The sequence below is a fragment of the Aethalodelphis obliquidens genome, unplaced genomic scaffold (assembly GCF_003676395.1).
Source record: "Aethalodelphis obliquidens isolate GAN/ISIS:26980383/991018 unplaced genomic scaffold, ASM367639v1 scaffold3, whole genome shotgun sequence".
NCBI lineage: Eukaryota > Metazoa > Chordata > Mammalia > Artiodactyla > Delphinidae > Aethalodelphis > Aethalodelphis obliquidens.
In genome coordinates, this window is record NW_020837947.1 from 56,048,612 (window position 1) to 56,069,812 (window position 21,201).

The following is a 21,201-nucleotide window of genomic DNA, read 5'->3' on the forward strand; positions in this document are numbered from 1 at the left end:
ACTATGGACTTTGAGTGATACTGATGTGTCAATGTAGGTTTACCAATTGTAACAAATATACCACTTGATAGTCAGGGAGGCTGCTGTCTGTTTAGGTGAAGGGGTATATGGGAAGTCTCTATACCTTCTGCTCAAATTTTGCTGTGAATCTAAAACTTCTCTAAAAAAAAAAGTGTTTTTAAAAATCTGAAAAAAAGAAGTATCCGTGATTCCAGACCAAGAACTTTTTAAAGGTTTCAATGATCAAGGACAAGGGTGGGTCCTTTGCTTCCATTTCAATAACACAGAGAAAAGACTTGATCCACTTATTCACCATCAAATGTAAGCAGCAGACTGAGAAACCACTTGACTGCTTGCTGCAGCCCAAGTCAAGCCCATCCTTTCACTTTCAGTTGCTTTCTAGGGGGTGACAAACAGGAGAGGAAACCCTATAACCTAAATATTAAAGCTCTGAAAAAGCAAGGCCTTAACTATCCTCTGATAGGGCCGGTCCATTCCCTATCCCAAAGCTCACCTTCTTAACTTCTGCCTAAATTCCTTTTCTTGTTCTGAGTCTTCTGCCAATGATATATTTCCGTCTTCTTCCCTATCACACATTTTTTTTCTTTTTTACAGGTCCTAGCCAGAGTCTAATCTCGCCTATAAAAATGCAAACCCACAATAATCTCCTTTAAACAACATTGTATATATTTTCTGCACTACTCAATTTGTACTTTAATATGTCTTTTCTCTTTAATTGGATTACAAACTCCTTGAGGTCAGAATCTGGGTCTTAGAACTGTATTTGCCTGGCACACAATATGTATTCAATTACTATTTGCTGAATAAATGGATGTGGTCAAAATTCTGGACACAGGGAGAAGAATACTCTGGCAGGCATGGGAGAGGGGGATGGTAGGGGCTACAGACAAAGGCGACAAAGAAAAGGGATAACCTATGGAATAATGTTCTATGAAAGAAAAGGTGGAAGAAACAAAGGAGGCAAATGTCTAGGGGAAGCTACCAGAACCACTGACTCTTCCTAAAATTGATGCAAAGCACAGAGAATCAGAGGCTACCCTGGAAAAATAGCATAATTCACTGAAAAACATCACTCAACCAGCAGTCAGGATATTCATGTTTTGGTCTAAAATCTGACACTAACTAGCTGTGACCAGAAAAAGAGATTTAACTGCTCTTGGCAACTCATATCTAAACCTAGGATACTAGACTTGATCTCTAAAGGTCCCTTTGGCTCACATATTACATGATTCGATAGTTTTCCTTCATCTTGAAAGAGTTTTCATTTCATTTCTTCTGGGCAAGGAGGGGCGTGAATGCACTAAAAGGTATAATAAACATCACAATATGGAGGCTTTCGTTGGTAGAAAGATGAGCAGGATTAAAAAGACAACATAAAATAAACTAAATGCCTATGATGATACTGAAGCAGAACACTTCTTTGATATTTGCGTTGCTTATTTGATCATTTTAGCTGAGCAATATTCCCAATGTGATAGGTCAAGGACTCAGAGTGAGGCAGAGCTGGAGATAGAAGTGGGAATTAGAGGCAACACCTTTCAAACACTTGCTTTCCTTCAATGATGGAAAAGTACCTTGTTGATTTAAAAGGGTGTGAAAAGTATTTAAAGATCCTTTTGATTGGGAGGAGATATGTCAATGTAAGAATATCATTGACATCTGATTTCAAATCATCACATATGCTCAAAGACTTGGACTAATACAAGCAAAAAGATCAATTTACAACGCATTGAAATGTCTGGCAGTAAAGCTAGAAAAGACTGTGTATCAAACAGCATTTGGCTTCCCTCTTTTTTCAGCCTCCCCTTCACATCAGTGCTAATCACTCAGCACTCCCTCAGTACCTGGAATTCTCTTTTATATCTGAGCATCTCTATCACAGACAGAATCGACTGATCTAATAAACTTATCCTAACTTTACAGTCTAGGGACTATGTGCTCTCCCTTTCAGAATATACTTGTCTTAAAACAAGGCCCCGGAGGAGGGCAAATGCTAAACCAAAAAGAAAGACTGATAGAATTACATGTATCCGTGGGAAAAACATCTGAAAGCCACAACGTCCCCAGACCCTTTCAGATCTTTACACATAGCTCTGCTGTCCAGTGACCTGTCTCTATTAAAAGAATGCTTAGTTTTTAATTAAGGAAACGAAGGATTCAAGTCAATCGATAGGAAAATGCTGTATTTGAATGCTGTGGTAAATGAAGAAGAGCTTCAAAGCCCAAATATAAAAATAAAATGGAAAATAAAAAATTTTGCAGAAAGACCTTAAGGGTCTTCTCTAACCTCCCATTCAGTTTTACCATATTAGTTTTATCTGATAAGCTAATTGTCACTTTGAAAACATAACAGTATAAAACGTGTGGCCCTAATGGTGTGAGGCAAGAGACAAATAAGCCTACTTGTTCAGGGATCAATGAGGAGTGGGGACGTGGGGTGGGCAGGAGGGTGAAAACTGGTGACTCTGAGGCTCCCTCCTAACCAGCTGAGTGCTTTCGGTTTGGTCAACTTGGAATTTTTTTAAACAATTTTTTAAATTATGTACAATCAAAATTGGAGAGATTTTTTATATAAAAACTTGGGTTTGGGTGTTTTTTTAGAATAATCAAAGGAACAGACAACTTTGAGAGGACAATTTCACAAGGCAAGCAGTTGGAAGGAACAATCCCATAAGAGACTGAAGCTTGACTTTCACCATGTGAAAATGAGAACATTAAATGTGTTCTCAATGTGAAGCAAAGAATTGCCCTTTTTCCAGGGGCAGAAGGAACCTGAATGCACTAAAGTATGGTAACCTGAATGGATAAGTTTCATTAAGGAAAAACAAGGGCGGGATTAAAAAGACAGCATAGATCCTAAGTCAGATACCTATGACTCTACTGAAACTGTAGAAGAACATTTTTTGAAATTATTTTTGAGGTTTCTCTAGTACAGATAAGCATTGCTTATAAGAAAAAATTGCCAAAAACAAAACTTTTAAAGAAAAGTCAAATTTGTTCTTTTCAGTTACTGAAAAGAAAGGATTTGTCATCAACACTTACCCTCAATACCCTGGATCCTCTCAAAGAATTTTACACGTCTTTTGTTTTTGAAATAAGAAAGGTATATAATTCCATTTATGAAGTGAGCTCTTAAAAATATTTCCTTATTTAAACTTGGTCCTCAACCTAAGTTCACAGTATATGGTGAAGGTCTAAAGAAAGCTTATTTAACCTACATTGATAATGCATTAATGAGTCTTTTAAAGCGATAATTTTACTTCCCCAATCTTCAACCATAAAGACTATATAGTGCTAATCTGCCTTGCCCTTTCGATTAAACTTGTTAAGGGCATTCTATTTAGTCAGCACAGGGAATGGGCCATTAAAATTCTTGATGGGTAAGAGTTGTGTTCAGTGCTCTGTTGTTTTAAATTCCATTAAATCCAAATGGTCTTTATCGCCGCATGACCACCGTGACTTCAATCAAGCAATTTAATTATCTTACAAAATTGTCAGTAGAAGCAGCAAAGAAAAACAGGAAGCCCTATGACGTTATCAGATTGAAATCTCCCTCTTCAGTGTTTAATCTAGACCAATCAATAATGATGATGTGCACCTACTTCCTTCTCTTTCAGGGGATTCTGACCTTACCTTTCATGCTAAGATTTAGGGTTTAAGATTCATTTTAAGCACTTCTAGTACCTTGATAACTGGATTACAAATTGAAAGTCCACAGAAGACAAAGCTTCACCACCCAAATGCAAAACAATCAACAATTCCATTTCAATACTTTAGACCATCCTACCGAGGAAAACTTCAGATCTCCTGCAAACCCCAGGTATTATGGATGCAGTAGATTAAAGCCTTAAGGCTATTACAGTTGAAAGACAGAGAACTACTTTCTACTCTGATGTGTAAAAGTGGACATCAACAATTTCCAGGGAATCAATGGAATTGGAGCTACAATAACACAGTAAAATCCTAAGAACAGAAAGAGAAAATAAATCCCTCTCACTTGAATTTCTACCACAAAAGAGCAAGACATTTATCAGAAATTTTGATAATTAAAAGAAAATCAAAGATTATGTCATCATTATCATAGGCAACCCTTTATTTAATGGTCAATAGACTTGAAAAGGCTCTGACAACCAATGATACATCCTGTGTTTGGTTTATGTTATGTTCCTCCTTTGTGTGGGAGCAATTCACATTAACTTTCCTGTGCTGAGTAAATGTTGAAACAGTGTCATTTGAGAATTCAGAACTGAACACACTGCAGTGATCACTTGAATTAAGCTAAAAAGCAAAAGGTGTCTATCTGAAGAAATGTCTACTGACATATAAACCCTTGTTCACTTCTTAAAGACAACCTCACACAGCCAGAAAACATGTTGAGTCCCATGTGTCTTGGTGGAGAAGAGGTGCTATTTCTAGAGGACAAAAATCATTTTTAAGTCATTTTCTGAAACGAGTGTGCCTCCGTTGATGGATCACATCAGAGTTATTCCTTGAAGCTTTAAGAATAAGTGAGAACTTACGTGAAAAAAACAGATCAGATTCTTTTTCTTTTTTTCTTTTCTTTTCTTTTTTTTTTTTTTCAGCGTGGCCGTTGTTTTGGTGATTCTTGGAAAGATTTCCCTCCCCTGCTTTCCAGAGCTCAGCTGAGCAGGTGTTCGGGCTTTATCTGTTTCAGACAGTAGCCTCTATTACTCCCCTATCCCCACCTCCCAAGAGCCACTTTTCCAGCTTCCAGCTGTAAAGCCACTCCCCCCCTCCCGCCCACCTCACCTAAAGAAGAAAAATCTCTTCCAAAGATCTTGTAGAGAGTGGCAGCTTCTAAGCCCAGCCAATTCATTCACACTCCTCGATATTGTAGCACATCTGCTACTAATGATTCTATCTGGGAGCACATGGGATAGCCAACAAATAGGGGGATTTCCATAGGAACACTTTCCATTCCCTCTCACTCTGTGGGTTTTATAATCTGGACTGGCCCTGAGCTGGTGGCCTTCACCTTTGGCATGTGCGCAGGGAGGTGGCTAAGCGCTGTGCCATGGAGCCAGCGCACAGTGCCAAGGAGGTCCGAGCGCGTCTGGGGGTAGACCTCGCCTGGGAAGCCTTTTAAAAAAGCCGTCCTACTGTAACGCCGAAGAGAAAAGCTAGGTCGAAACATCTGAAGGGAATGAGTGGCCTACCACAATCTCAGCTCCTCTGAAAGGACTGTCTTGGAGAAGCTGCCCACGAGTTTGGGAGAAAGTTTGGGTTCCTGTCTTCGCTCTTGGCATTCTAACTGCCATTTCAGATAAGGAATTTGGAAAACCCGATCTCGAAGATCGTAAACAAGTGGTGGCTTGGGAAGCGATTCCTTAAAGAAGATGCCAAAGCCGCCCAACCCCCAAACTCCGAGACGGACTGCTAGCCCCGCGTGGAGCCCCGCCCGGAGCCCCGCCCGGAGCTGGCTTCTACCCCTTCCCACGCTTTCCCAGGAGCAGAGGTCGAGCGAGAAGAGAAGGGTGGCTAAAGTAACAAAAGAAACGTTCAAGTACCTCGGAGCCACTGTGGTGCTGGGAGACCTTGGAATTGGGGCTTGCGCCTTCGCCCGTCCAGCCGCTAGCAGGGCCGGGCCGCAGCTGCGGGGAAACAAAGGTGCCTCATTTACATTGCTCGGCGCCGCGGGCTGCCGGGCGGGAGCGCACCCGAGAAGCCCCGCGGGGGGCGTCGCTGGCTCCGTGCCTGAAAACGACGACCCCAGGACTTCTGACCTGACCTGCAGCGGGGAAACTGACCCTCTAAGTGTCCAAGATCCACCGTGTCCCCCGACAACGCGCCCGCTGGGTGGTCGCCCTGGAGAAGCCAATCTGGGCCAAGCCAAGATCAAAGGCGGGGAAACTGACACGACCCACCCACGGCGCGGCGCCGCCCGCCTGCGGGCGAGGAGCTGACCCTTGGCTGACCCTCAGGTCGCTCCCCCATCTCCCCAGGCTGCCTGGAAGCTTCGGGAAAGCTCCCTGGGGTCGGCGCTCGGGGGACTTTCTCTAGAAGGTGTTTACAAAGCGGCTTCGGAGTAGCAGGCCCTAGTGGGCAGCCCCGAGGCCAGGCAGGATGGGAAGGGGCGCCAGGACACAGGCGCTCGCGGAAGCGACTGCAGGAAGTTTTCCTGGGGACCAGAGAGGAGTCATTGTGCCAGAGTGTTAGACTTGCTTCGCTAGAGTGCATTTGTCCGCGCGCGCGCGCGCGCGCGCGCGTGTGTGTGTGTGTGTGTGTGTGTGAGAGAGAGAGAGACAGAGAGAGAGAGAGACAGAGAGAGAGAGAGAGACAGAGAGATTGAGCACTCGGAAGATGGGCGGGGGTGGCGAGGGACTCGGCAAGTGTCAGCACCCTAGGCTGCTCCCCGATCCACACTCGTTGGTAGGAGGACGCAGGCTCAAGCCACAGCACTAGCGGGAGCAGGGGGAAGGCCAGCAGAGAGCCCGTAAAGGTGGTTTGCCACCACCTACGGGAAGAGGGCTCGGGGATGGGGCGGCCGCCGCGCGGGGCCCCGCGGTTGCCATAGCGCCGCCGCAGAGGCGCCCGGCGGCTGGCACAGGCCAGCCACACCGGGGTCGGTGGGGAAGGGGCTGGATGCCACCTCCTCAGTAGAGGCGGCGGGTCTCACCCGCACCCCAGGGGCAGCTGCTTCACCAGCGATTCCAACCCCTTCCCGTCCAAGGCACTGGGCCTGGGATGAGGCTCTGGTTCGCCTTTTCAGCTGAAGTTGAAAATAACCTTTCTCAAGAGTGGCTCATATGGGCGCAACCAATCTCCACCCCACTCAAAACATGTTTTTCGCAGAAGAAAATAAAACTCCTGCCATTGCATCAAAACATCCCCAACAGGTAAATGTTCCAAAGATTATCATGTATACAGTCCTTCACCACAGCTCAGGTCAGAAATCAGAGAAAATGGATCTCCACGTGGAATATGTTCGAAGTTAATGGAGAAAATAACAAGTTATCTAGAAACTGGGCTGTTGGTTTAAGGTAGCAAGGCACAGGTGGGAAGGTGTCTGCCTACTCCCCCATTTCTTACAGACATTCTTAGTAAGCACTGGTCTAGGAAAATTTATTCTTGTGTGTGTGTCAGCTCTTTTGGAAAGCTGCTACACACTGCTACAGTCGCCAAGATTTTTAATATGAAGATATGAAATGATCAGCGAATGTAACAATCTAATGATTCAGCACATATTATGCTGCAAGACCAGAGCAGCAATAATTAAATCTTTAGAGTACTGGTGGCAGTGTTCCGGCTCCCAGACTTCTTTTTTTTCCCCACCCAGTCCTCAAACGCATTAAGACGCACTCATTCACAAACACACTTCAGAAGACACCTCAGTATTCCAAATAAGTAGGTTGTACTACTCAAAATATTGGGCAAAACTACCAAACTGGAGCACTTACCATGCTTGAAGCAGAACAGCTGAACACACACACACATTTCCAGCAATACAGGGACCTGTTTAATCTCATCCAAAGAAACAAGCATTCCTGTGGACGCTTGTTGCTAAGAGCAACGTGCTTAAGTACCATCTAAAGGCATGAAGAAAGCAGGAAAACTACTACAGCAGGAATCCAGTTATAACTCATTGTCTTTTCTTGTCATTACCAGTCTTCTGGACTCCAGGTGTGTCTATGTGTTGGTGGGGGAGGGAAGGTAGGGTTCCCTTTTTCAGTATGTGAAAGAATTCCTACCCTGGTTCCACAAAGCCTGAGATAGATGATGAATTTTATCATTATAGAAAAAGCATATTGGAAAAAGGCAAGAGAGAAGATGTTGCTGACATAATAGGAAGTACAGGCAATCACTCTTCGATTTAAATTTGACTGAGTGACTTAATGTATCTGCTTTTATCTCAAAGACATATACTCAGGATTATACGGTTTCCTGCACTCTTTGGTCTAAATCCACTCGAACTGTCAAAGGAGGCACCCACCCTGCTGGCTTTCTCCTCTCTGGCTCTTATCTACTTAAGGGAACTTTCCCTGACTAGTTCTACTGAAACTCCATTGGCCATCGAAAGCGGCTGAGCGTTGCCCACGCTTCATTTCCTCCAAGCAAATCTTCTGACCAGCGTTTCCACCTGAGTCTCATGTTTAGATTCCTTCGAGCCCCAAGGAAACCTGATTCCTTAGGAAAGCAATGGGTTCCCCTCATATAGAACGGCCACCTCGGCTTTTTTTAATCATGCTACAAGTGAAATAAAGATGCAGACTTAGACTCCCATACACAGACTCCCTCCGCCCCAGTCACCACTGGTCATCATGTATTATTAGTCCAGGACGCTCAGTGAGAAACCTGTGAGAGGAGGACTCACAAGTTTAAAACAAACAAAAACTCTCCCTCACGATGCTATTTCTCTCAAACAGCAGCCTCCCCTTGTTAAGTAGAGCCTTCAGCCTTACAACAATATCTTTAAAAGCTCCGCGTACCCATAAAGGCACCAGGGATGGAAAAACCGGTAGAATGAACCGAAAAGGCTCTCTGATGACAAATCAAAACGGTTAGCGCCTTTCACTTGCGGACCTGCCCAGGTCCCAGGCGGAAGCGGACAAACGCCAACTTGCCAAAGAGTTACCAGATATTAACTCATTGGTCGGGCCATCTGAGAGGCGTGTAGCCCCAGCGCGCACGTTCTTGGGGAAGGAGCAGCGGGCCAAGCCGGGAGGCTCCCGGGGAGACAGGAGGGAGCAGAGGCAGTGGCCGTACCCCCAGCGTCATTACCGTCTCTGAGACTGGCTACCATGGGGACGCAACGCAGCCACCACTACCACACACTGACACTCACTTCATCCTCCCGCGGCTAATTTTTTTTTTTTTCAGTAAAGGGGTGGGGTAGGGAGAAAAGAAATGAAAAGCACAGTGGGTCCTTTCAAACCCTGGGGTCGAAATGCACGGAACCCACCCGCCTAGAGGAGCGAACACGCCTGTTTACATCCGGCTGCCTCTGAGCCAGATACCAGGCGGTGGAGAGGGATGGGGAATCTTACCGAATCTTAATACATGCGTGGTTCCTTGAGAATATCCAATCCACAGTAAGCACAGCAGGAGTTTAATGGTGCGCCTGAAGACTGGATTACTTAGAATCGGGGAAATAATCTTCATGGTGTTTCTGTGTCCACACGCGCGGCACCCACTTCCCCGATCTAGCGTTAGGCTCCCGGTTCGGGTAGGAATGAGGATGCGTCGAGTGGTGGCCGCAGACACGATCACGGCATGGTCACAGACAGAGAAAGGAGTCTCCGCTTCCCAAACCCATTAGCAATCACTGCATGTTCTTCACTCACTGCGCCAAGGAGCAACCTTCCACTGCAAGGGATGGTGGGACATCCATGTTAGTCGGGAAGCATCCGGGAGAAATCCAGCACGCACACCCACAATGTCCGGCCGCGCGAGCCTGGGAAAGCAAAGGAGGAGGAAAATCAATAGGAAGCCCAGCCTTGGAAACCGCCGAGGCGTCGGTAGCGAGCCACAGTCCCAGCACAAAAGGCGCTTTGCTCGCAAAGGTTTTGCCAGGCCCTATTCTACTGCACTGCTGCACAGCTTCTGACGTGAAGCCAAGATTAAGTGAGAAAAATTGAGATAGCTGCTTGCCTCTTAAGGCTTCCTGCCAGCGAGCTTCCCAACATCTATTATGCAACCGATCTGGTCGCCCACCTTGAGCTGCAAGGAAGAAGTCGGATTTATCTGCGTGGAAAAAAAGTGCATTTATTTCCAGTAAGAGTCTTTACTAAGGTAGTGACGGATGTATGCAAGCGGACTTCCTACATCAACTGATGAATTTTAATAAATGACAAGCTAAGACAAAGTCACTTTGCCTAGGAGTTGTAAAAAAAGGAAGTGGTCTAACACGGAGGAATTTACTGCAAATGTAAACTGTTTTCAGGCTGAAAGAGGGTCTTTTTATACTTTTAAAATTCTGTCCAGGAATTAATATAGATTAAAGTACAATTGGAGAGGTGAAGATAGTCTCTAAAAACTTAAGTGGGACATTCCTTGATTACTACCCAGCAATAAAAACAGATTTCTGCAAGTGGCCTTTTAGGGGGGAAAATGTTGAATTAAAAGGAGGGAATCATATTTCCCACCCATTTTTACCTTATCTAAAGTAATTGTGCATATATTAAAAGACAATGATATTTGAATGGGTGCAGCAAACTCCAAAGGCTTCAGTAATTTATGTCCAAATTTCTTCTCACTTGGTTTTCTGAATATCTGTTTCTTGAAGAGCTAAAATATGGAATCATAGCTTGAGCAACACTGAGTGGCACAGTTTTGTCTAAAAATACCTTATTATTTTCTAGTGTTCTGATCAGAATATTCAGAGTCCCCAGACAGTGACTGTCTTGGCTTTCACAAGTAGCAATTTATTCAAGAAAAAAAGTACAGAAATATATTTTCTTTTAACATAAAAATATATTTTATTATTGAAACAGGTAATATGCTGTCCTCCATGCATATAGATTAAAATATCCAATCCTAATATTTTACATTAGTAAGTGAAACAAAGATGGATAGTGATAAATATATTACTATATATTAATATTTTTAAGTGATCAGGAAGCACAAAACGCAAATTGCTGGACCTGTATCTTAAAATTAATCTTTTTCATAACCAACTAACAGAGCATAGGTTAACCCTTATGAAAAAATTATAAGATGATATCATATTTAAAGAATATCTAAATTTTAAGTAAGGAGCGATATGAGTACTATTTCTTCCAGATAGCAAAATTTTTTAAATCTATTTTAAATCTATTTTTTCTTAAGCTATTGTAAAATGCTGATTTGAAAATAAACCTACATTTTGCAAAGGCATTAAGTGGGCATTGATTTTTTTTTTAAGATGGAGGCATAACTGCAGTGTCAAAAATAAGTATCATGAATGACTAGTTCTGCAATGTAGCAGGCAATTCAATCAAATAATTTGACTAGTTGAGCACTTTAAAAGGAACACCTTGTGCTAAAACCAAGGGTATCTAGCGACTCCTTCAGTCCATGTTTAAAACACCTCTTGTAAAGCATGCACAGCCCAACATGTCCTGTCTTGTATTTGCTGTCTCATTTATTCCATTCTATTTGTTCCTTTTCTTTTTGATCATTGCAGAGATAATAATGACTGCCAGGGCAACAATAAATATTCTTATGTTTTCATCTGTCAACATAATTGATATCTACTACCTGAAAATAGCATGCTCTGTTGTGACTAATCAAAATACTGCAGTTTTGAAGTCTGGTTGTCATTTAATTGAACTTCAGAAAACAAGATGTACCATACATAACTCCTTGTTCATGTATTCTGTTAACATAATGGCATCTGACGTTACAGTTGTAGCTTTTCTACTTAAAACTAGCATTCTAAATTATTTAGTTTTTGTGGGATTATTTATTGGGTGTCTAGTTGAAAAGTGAAAGATCAAGCTTCTAATTTCATGAAGTTCTTACACAGTAAATTAAGCAGTAAAAAGTCTATCACAAATTTTTCCTACTATTAATTGGTCCCCAAAGAACCAATTTTGCACATATGCTAAATTAGGCTCATTTACATCCATCAGCTAATCCGAAAGGCTTCAACACCACAGACAGCAACTCCACCTGTCCAATTGAACTTCTGCAAGACAGGAGACGACCTTTCTTCAGTACCGCGGACAGCGCTCCAGACGTCAATTTATTCTGGAGCAGTACCTTGAAAGTAGTACATTGAATGGGTAATGTGCCATTTGAAGTGACAGTGTGCATATTTCTGCTGTACAGACTCTGGGAGTTTGAATTATGGCATTGTTCACATTGTCAGAAGGACTATTTTGTCAACTGTGTTGTGTATATATTTCAGTGTGACTTAACTGGGATTGCTTAGCATACCCAGGATGTGCTAATAGCCATCCCTTTCCAGGGCATACTACTACAAAAGCCATTTACATTAACTGTGAGTTCCCTTATGAGCACTAAACTTCTTGTTTCTCAGTACAGAAAATTGCCTGAAAGACCACCAAAATTCAGAATACTGAATAATGTTGTCAATGTTCAGTGGCTAAAGACATTTCTAAAATGTACAGTTAGTTATTGCTTTAGAATTCTCCACCTCCAGATTTCCATCTGTTACAAGGGTTATCAGATTAATTTTCATTCTTTCTCATTAAACTTCACTCACTCCCAGGGCAAAAACAACAACAAAAACCCTAAAATTACCTCCCCAATACTACAACAAAATGATTTGGTGGTGTAGAAGATGCCTTATAGTAAGGCAATTGTGAAGTTATTACAAGTTTCTCCACAATACTGATACCATACATTATCGTTCTGGGGCAATATGAAGGATCGATAGAGTCATTATATAGTATTCACTGACCAGATTTAACTCATTTTTAAATTTGTCATTTGCTCCTTTCTCAAAGGAAAAAACAAACAAACAAACCCACTGTTTGATGTCAGACAATCGTATATATTTAGCAATAATGAGATTTACACACCTTATTCCCTGGTTTCATTTGCTTTTTTAATCATTTTAACCATATGGCAACCTTTATTTCTAGAAGCCAAAGCTCTGTAGGTTCCAAGGTCAAAGCAGAGATGACAAACTGCAAATGCACACACATGCATGCACACACAGGAGCTGTGTCTATAAGTAAGCCTCAAAAAAAAAAACCACATAGAAGGCTGACATGAAGAGATATCAAGCCTATGATAAATTAGAAAGAACAAAATGCATTTCATGTTCATGCAGAGCGTGTTCCAACAACAACAACAAAAAGCCATTAGCTTCATCTTGCACTCTATTTTTATATTTACTGACACTAATGACCTCTTATTCTTGGGCACCATTACTTGAGAAGCAATTTTAGTTTTCTATCCTCCCAGTGAAAATGAATCTTATTCTAGTTAGCTGCCACCTGCTGGGGCATATACAAATGTGTAATAATCCTTACAGCACAATGTTTCAATAGACAATGCCTAAACCTTTTGCAAGAAACAGCAAATACATATCCCAGGACAACTTGAATTTCAAAGGTTCTTCCATGTTATATCTATATTTAAGTTTTTCACATGGAATTCTTTTTAAGAATTCCACTTGACGTGTCACTGAAGTCCTGCTGTTGTGTGACATTTGAGAAACCTCATCTTATAGTTAACACCTGACCTATTCTTCCACACATGTGGCCTGTTGTATTGCAGCTAAGCTAAAATAAACAGCCTGTTCATCCATGGCATTAGAGGTGCCAGAGAATAATGTCAGAGCTCATATCAGTTAAAACCACACTGTTGCATGTTTGCACTTCACCCTTCCTAACTATGAATGCTATGCTATGCAATCCCTTGTGATTCTGAACACATTTCAGCTGTTCCACCAACATTCTGCTGCATTGATGATTAATGACATTTACAGTTTTAATTTTTAGATGCGAAAAGAAGTGTATCTTAATTAAGAAACTGAATTAGCATAGATTACATGACCTGGAATCTTTTTTTATTTTTATTTTTTTAATTTCAGAGCTGTGCAGTCTTAAACGGGTTTGAATAGAAGAAAACAAGCAGGTAAGACTTCTAGCATCACTTATTTCTCTAACACTTTATTCAGTGTGTTTCGTTTGTTTAATTAATAAGTTCCTAGGGCCATTGGAAGCTGCCTTGGTGAGTACAGGAATGGTTTCTATAAAAAGTTACAAGGTAATGAACTTAGACAAATCAAGATTGAAATATCAGTGCCTATCTTCCAGTAACTAAACTACAAACTAAGATCCAAATGAATCAATCATCTCGTGAAATTAAAATAATTATTAATCCATAAGGTAACTTCTGATGACATAATACTTACAGCATGAAGATGAAGAAATGATAGAAGGTAATCTGTGCGTTACCAAAAGGATAGCAGTAGTAGTAAGTTGTCTAACATCCCTTAGTCCCTAAATTGGAAAGACTCAGCTAGGTCCCCTTGTTTAGTAAAGAACTCCTTGAAGGTAAAAATATCGGAGGGTGAGAGTCATTAAAAGTTCTTGACATTTGTGATCCACCCTGGTGATACTTTTCTCCTCGCCCTAATGGGACGCCCTCCGAGTTTTTTCAGACGCTCTCAACACTGGCACCGGACAAAATGAATGTCTGTACTTCCTCAGCACGGAACTAGGGAGCATGGTTAATGGAAGAATGGGAGGATGGAAGGAAGGCTGGGGAGTTTGTCAGACCCGCAGGCAGACACACAGCTTCTTGCCATCTGTCTCTCTTAGCCTCGCGTGAGTCCCAGCAGCTGAGGCTACTTCCTGACCCGTCCACTTATTATTTTATGGGGAGAACGCGAGCGCCTGCAGGTGAATTGGCTTAAGCGAGCGGGACAAAGCCGCTCGCAGTGACTCGGTCCAGCGGCTGCCCCGAGCGCACCGGCTCCGCCGCGCCGCTGCTCGCCTTCTTCCTCTCCAGGCGGAAAATGCCCCTCGCCCACGCCGGGTCCCTCCTGTCCTCGTGGGAACAGACACCTCAGGAGGCAGCCCGGAGCGGAGCTCACCCGAGGGAAGCCCTTACCTTTCGCAGGGGGTGAGGTGCACGGAGAGGGGGAGGGGTGGCCCTCGGGGAGGAGCAGCCGGAGGAGGTCGAGCTGGAAGTCTCCGGCTCCCGGACGGAGCAGCGCAGCCGCGGTCGCCGAGCGCAAGTGACGGCGGCAGCTGAGACGGAGACCTTGGAGCGGCAGCGGCGGCGGCGGCGGCTGCGGCGGCGGCGGAGACAGACACGCCTCCTGGCGGGGGTTCCTCGCCTCTTGCTTTAAAGGCGCCGCGCTCTTTTCCCCGCGGCCCCGGCGCGCTCTGGGCCGCCGCGGCCACCAGGGCGCAGCGCTCGCCCCTGGACCGCAGGAGCGAAAGTGCGAAAATTCTGGGCGCCCACACAGACGTGCACGTTATGAACTCCCCGGCCTGGACTTCGTCCCCAGCGTACAGCCCTGCTAACTCTGAGATGGGGGCGACTGGGAATGTGATGCTTGGTTAGGGAGTGATGCAAATCGCCAAGGAATTTGCTTGGCTCTGGGTGGTTGGCAACACGTATAAGTAGCCCGAGCGCGTTTGGTTCTGGGTGGTGGTTTTCATGCCTCTCCGAAACCATGGCAACGAAACTTCTCAGCTGCCAGGATTTGAGGAGCAGCTGGTAGTCTTCAAAGTGGCCCTCTTAGTCCAACTACTGCCATTTCCCTTTGAAGTCCATGGGAAAGAACTTGACCTGCGCCTCACCCCCACCTCTACCTCAAGTGCACCCTACCAATGCGCTTCCCACTTGCTGCCTGTACCTCCTGAGACGTCTGGAGTCACGGCGCCCCTCTCCCTGCCTTCCTTTCTAAAAACAGAAAGGGACACTCCCGAGTGTAGGGAGCTGGGGGCGGGAGGGTCGGCGGACAGTCTCTGTGCCGGTCTGGCGCCTTAATGGCCGACGCCTCCTTTCCTCCCAGGTCCCTGACCTCCCAAATGAATTGCAGAAAGGAGTTGGGTTTGAGATCTGGTGGGCACCGAACCGGTTAGACGCAGACTCAAAGGTTGGAGAAACAAGACTGGGGAGCATTCCAGGCCTGGCGGCCGCCGGTCGAAATTCTCTAGATTCTATAGTCTAGAAGACTTCTTAAATAGGCCCGAGTTGGGGAAGGGCGCCTAAGTCCCCTAGTCTTCCCGCAACCCGGCTTCCAGGGAGGGGCCGCCGGCGGCGAGCACACCCGGCTCCCCGTGCTTCTCAGTAGAAACGATTAGCTTCTGCAAACAATCCCCGATCTCCGCTCCTCTGGGTCGGAAACGTCAACATCTATTCAATACCGTTGCTATTTTATCCTCGGCCCTACACTATTATCTAGAGCAGAGACTTTACAAGTTGCCCCCAGAGGAAGTTGGCGAGCAGCGATTCGCTGGGAGGTTTAAGTGAGGCTGAACGGGAACAGGCCGGGCGCGCTCGGCCGGGGAACAAATTTCAACCGGGCTGTGTAAGGAAGGGGCCAGGTGAGATCCCGTGGCTCTCCTGAGTCCTCGAGCTGCCCTCATCCCTGGGGACACTGTAGTTTCTAATTCCCAAGCCGGGGAAGTAGAGAGACTCTGCGTCCCCAGGGACTGGTCGTCTGGGCTGGAGACAAGCGTTTGTCCTTTTGTTGCTTCTTCCCTGCAGGCCTGGCAGAGTTAAGCCCTCCTCCGCGCCTGACGCAGTATTGCCGCCCTCCACTCCCTGGGGCTAGCGCCTGACTCAGCCCAGCCCTGAAACTCGCAGAAACTCAGTCCTGACAAACCCTCCCCGGCTCTCAAGCAAAAACACCAGTCTACCCTCTGGGTCACCAACTCCTGGCTCTCAAGCTCCCTACATGCCTATTGCGCCGGACCAGGTAGGGGAGACTCGGGTCTTAAAGAGGTTAAGGAGAGATGAGTTAGTGGCAGTGTAGAGTCCGTTAGTCATTTAAAGATCCCTGGGGTGGCAGGGAGGCTCCCGTAATTAAGTCAACAGCGGCCTTATTGTACGGAGTAAATAAATAGTCAATGACTCCATTGTACCTCGTGGAGCGGGCAGCCCAGACGCGTGACCGGCTCTGGGCGCCTGGGATCCAGCTGCTGTGACCTGCAGCCTAATGGGCCCTCCAGGCACAGCCAAGTTTGGGCCAGGCCCAGAAAAATACCCCATTCAATCCCATTCCCCCACAGGAGTAATGAAGACAACTTGTCTACTGGCCAAAGACACTCTCCTTGTCGTCATACAACTGGCCTCCCCACTTCCAGGGAGGGAGGAGCAAAACACTGGACACAGTCGATTCCAGTGCAAATCCCTGGGTGAAGGCATCCAGCTTTGTTTTGGTGTGACTCTGAGAGTGTGTCTCATTTAACTTTGTGATCAGCATAGGGTTTGGCATGTAGTAGGTGCTGAATGAAAGAATGAAGGGATTACTGGCTCGGTCTCCCACTTTCCACCCTGTTGTCCCCAAGACCACATTGTATCTGGGGAAGGAGAGGGTTCAGACAACTTCCTCGAAGTGCTATGTGTGTGTTCTTAGAACCTAGTCATAAACTTCTTTTCCAACCTAGTCATGAATTTCTTTTCCAGAGCAAAGGACACACTTATAAAGAGAGAAATAACAGGCGCTAGCAAGAGCGTGAGGTGCAGGAGGAGAGAGCTGGGAGGAAAGTGGAACAAATCAAAATTATGCACGTTGTTGACAAATCCATTTTCTAAATAAAATGTTATCTGGACCCTAATGAGAAAAGCAGACTAACAAGGGAGCTTTAGTCTATACACACTCATTTAAACCTTCAAAAACAATTCTCCAACACTGTGAGATCTTTTCCATAATTTATTTCAGGATTTACGAGGAGTCAGATCCCAAGTCTCTTTGGAGGAGGTGGTGAATCTTTTTCTTCTCCATTCCCAGTCATCCTTAAGACCTGACCTCCCATCTTTGAGAAGGTCACTGAGTCCCTCATCTAGAATCGTATGCAGGAACCACCTCTCCATCTTCCCTCTCAGAGTGCTCTTAGAACATTAGCATGTCTGGGATTCTGACTCCTAAGGACCGAGCAGGGACCAGTGTGAATTCCCAGGCTTACTTACTTCCAGGTTTTGTTTCTTACTGTTGGTCTGGTTTGTTTGAATTACCTGTATTCCTTCAATTGAAAAATAATATTTTGGATAACCTAGGCCAATGCGTTCATTTTACAAGCGATATAAACCAAAGTGAGAAAAGAGGAGTGACTTACTCAGGTTGTGGCAGAACTGAGACTGCATTCTAGCCGTGCAGAGCAACGTCAGCCTGTATCCTGCCATCCACTTTCAAAACTTAGAATCATATGAAGTTAGGACTATAAGTAACTTCAAGGACTTCTACTCCATTTCAGGGTCACAAATCTTTCTATGAGGGGAAAAAAAAAAACATACACATGTGCACACAGCCTGAAAATTTTGCACACAACAATAGGAGATGCATGTAGCACCTGAAGCTCATTGTGGGCTGATGAGTCCCTCAACCCCAGGCTAAGAACCACCAATCTAGTCCAACAACATCATTTTACAGATGATGAAATCTAAACAAACAAACTTACTCACAGTCCCATTGTGGGTTAAGGACAGTTCCAGGACTGGATACCTGGTGTCCACACTAAAAGTTCCAAGGGGAACAGTGGAAAGGTTTTGGATTTGGAGATGTACATAGCAATCTGGAGATGAGAAGTGATACAGCATGACCTGGAAGACCCCAGGCTTCTTGTAAGGACTACTATAAATAGGGAGAAAAGGCAAGTTGGGGTTAAGCCTAATGGTCTTCAAGGCATACGGCGGTGCCGGCTTCTATTATGTGTGGGGTGGGCTTGTTCTTGGACCCTGTTTTTACTTCTGCCTGTGAAAGTGTGGGTCGGAGAAGGTCATGATTGCTGGACCTCAGAACCCTCGAGGCTTTTGCCTGCTAGTTTTCCTAGAGGAGATGTCCCTCCATCCCCCAGGGAGGAAGGGGTGGCAGAAAGATCTAAGTACCTCCTCCAGTGCACTTTCTCCGTCTCACTGGGCACCTAGGACATAAGACTGATCCTCTTTATACTCGATAAGACCGTATCCAGACTCAACAAGTCCATGAGACCTCCAAGTCACCTGAAATGAGCGAATCATTTGCTTTCATAAAATCAGTTCAGGGCTTCCCTGGTGGCGCAGTGGTTGAGAGTCCACCTGCCGATGCAGGGGACACGGGTTCGTGCCCTGGTCCGGGAAGATCCGGGAAGATCCCACATGTTGTGGAGCGGCTGGGCCCGTGAGCCATGGCTGCTGGGCTAGCGCGTCCAGAGCCTGTGCTCCGCAACAGGAGAGGCCACAACGGTGAGAGGCCCGCGTACTGCAAAAAAAAAAAAAAATCAGTTCACTTTTTCATGTGTAAACCTGTTTTCATTTAGCATCTTCCACATTTAATGAATTCCAACTTTCTCAGCGTCAAAGCTCACTCAGTCATTTCAATTTTGCCTGGACTCCTGAAATAATACCCAAACCATAGTACTTCTCAAGTACTCTACTTGAATGACTTACAAATGCGTGAGCATTTCAAATATTCTCCCTCACCCTTCATACTAATATAAGTTTTAGATTCTTGAAGTTACCTCGTACTGTCTCGGTGCCGCCTCCTCACTACTATTGCCCCTTTCCCTCACCAATCTCTAAATGTCCAAGTCCTTCTTCAACCCCTAGCTAATTTATTTATTTTTTAGCAAGTATTTGTTAAATGCCTATTGTGTTTTAGGGGAAAAAAACAACGAGGAAAAATGTAGGCAATATACTTTGTAAGATATTTCTTTTTTTAAAAATAAATTTATTTATTTATTTTTGGCTCCGTTGGGTCTTCGTTGCTTTGCGCGGGCTTTCTGTAGTTGCGGCGAGCGGGGGCTACTCTTTGTTGCGTCGCGCGGGCTTCTCACTGTGATGGCTTCTCTTGTTGAGGAGCTCTAGGCGCGCGGGCTTCAGTAGTTGCGGCTCGTGGGCTCTAGAGTGCCAGCTTAGTAGTTGTGGTGCATGGGATTAGTTGCTCTGCGACATTTGGTATCTTCCCGGACCAGGGCTCGAACACGTGTGCCCTGCATTGGCAGGAGGATTCTTAACCACTGTGCCACCAGGGAAGTCCAATACTTTGTAAGATATTTCTAAAGACACATGGTAACTCCTATTAGCAAGACCATGATATTCCTGCTCCTCCCTTTGTAGAAAGCACTGATATAAAAGTAGGAGCGTATTGCACATAAGTGGCATCTTTTATTAGAGAGGCATTGTACTAGAAAATATTTTTTATTAGACTCCCCATCCCACCTGCACAAAGGAGGGAAGAAACCATGCAAAGGCAATGAAGATCTTTAGGTGTATAGACAAGTAGAGAGGGGGGTCCACTCTGGATGAGATAAGGCACCCAGGGACATGTTTCCTCAAAGCACAGGATCTAACTTGTCAGATCATGAAGGAACTGCCAAACACAAATCCTCAGGACCATTCCCCACCTACCCTTAGTCTCTACTCTTTCTTGGAAGCTTAATGCAAGGTTTCGGGGAAGAAAACTGTTATTTATATAAGTCCTACTCTATTTTAGAACACTTTCATATAAAATATCACATATGACTCTTTGAATAGTCTTCTCAAATATATAATTACTATTTTAAGGACGATAAAACTAAAACAGAGAGGTATGTAACTCGCTTATGGACACACAGCTAGTGAAGGCAAAACTGGGATTCAAAACTTTGTAGTTTATTATTCTTGCTGGCACATGAAAGGAGGCAGGCGGAATAAAGCAGTATGTGCCCCAGCTCTTTGTCTCTTATCCTGAGGCTTTCAGATGTTGTTATTAACTGTGAGGGATAAAGCCCAACAGTTTAGGCTGGGAATATGGAGGGCAGGAGAATATGGAGCTACTCGGGTTGAGCAGATTTGCTCCCTCAGAAACCCCCTGAGAAAACGATTTGTCTGGAGCCAGAAATCAGAAGCAGTGGCCTCTCAGAGGGGAAGCCAGCTTAAAAGGAAGCAGAGGGCTCTTCTGTTAGAGTCCAAGGAAACTCCCAGAACTTGATCTGATCCCTTAAGGGTGTTCTCAACAGAAACCAAAGGATATCCTTTGCCAAGAGCATAATTCTTGCAATAAGTGAGAACTAAAGATAAAAACACTTCTGGTAATAACCATTCGTCCGTAAGAATAATACATAATACCTTCCTAGTTGTTCCTTCTATATGAGAATCTATACCTGCCAACTATTATACTAACTTTCTGACTGTATAGCTGTCCAGCACCCTCCAAGAACATTGTGTTCATGGGTTGTTCCAATGATAGGATAGAGTTCACCTGAATATGTCATAGGATTCAAGCAAACTTTGTAAACTGGTTCAGAAGGTTGAATAGGGCTCTATATTTAATTTTCATTCAGCACTGAAACATTCTGATTGATTCAGTATATCATAAAAGCAGTTGTCAGATACAGAATTAAGACTGTTTCCTTAATGGACCCTGCCTGTAGACGTTATCCATGCTGTAGAAAGCTGTTATAGAGGGACTGACCAGGATGCCAATAGGTTTTTCCTCCTCTAATGTAGTGATGCTAATTAGCAGTTTTGAAACTCTTATTGCAGGTGAGCCCAGCTTCAAGGGCTGACATTCATTAAGGATATGGATACTGCTGACCTCCTACCTTTCACATACCTTCGGACCAAAGG

At 44.5% G+C, this 21,201-nt stretch overlaps 1 protein-coding gene across 1 annotated transcript in view; it reads right to left on the bottom strand.

Annotated features, from left to right (window-relative positions):
- Nucleotides 1-18,722, bottom strand: part of GRIK2 (glutamate ionotropic receptor kainate type subunit 2) — a 653,415-nt gene extending 634,693 nt beyond the window's left edge. The window contains exons 1-2 of the mRNA XM_027089701.1: nucleotides 17,733-18,722; nucleotides 9,027-9,433 (exon numbers count right to left, since the gene is read on the bottom strand). Coding sequence (XP_026945502.1) covers nucleotides 9,027-9,141 — 115 coding nt within the window. The 5' untranslated portion in view covers nucleotides 9,142-9,433; nucleotides 17,733-18,722. The remainder of the gene's footprint in view (nucleotides 1-9,026; nucleotides 9,434-17,732) is intronic.
- Between the last annotated feature and the right edge of the window lie 2,479 nt (nucleotides 18,723-21,201).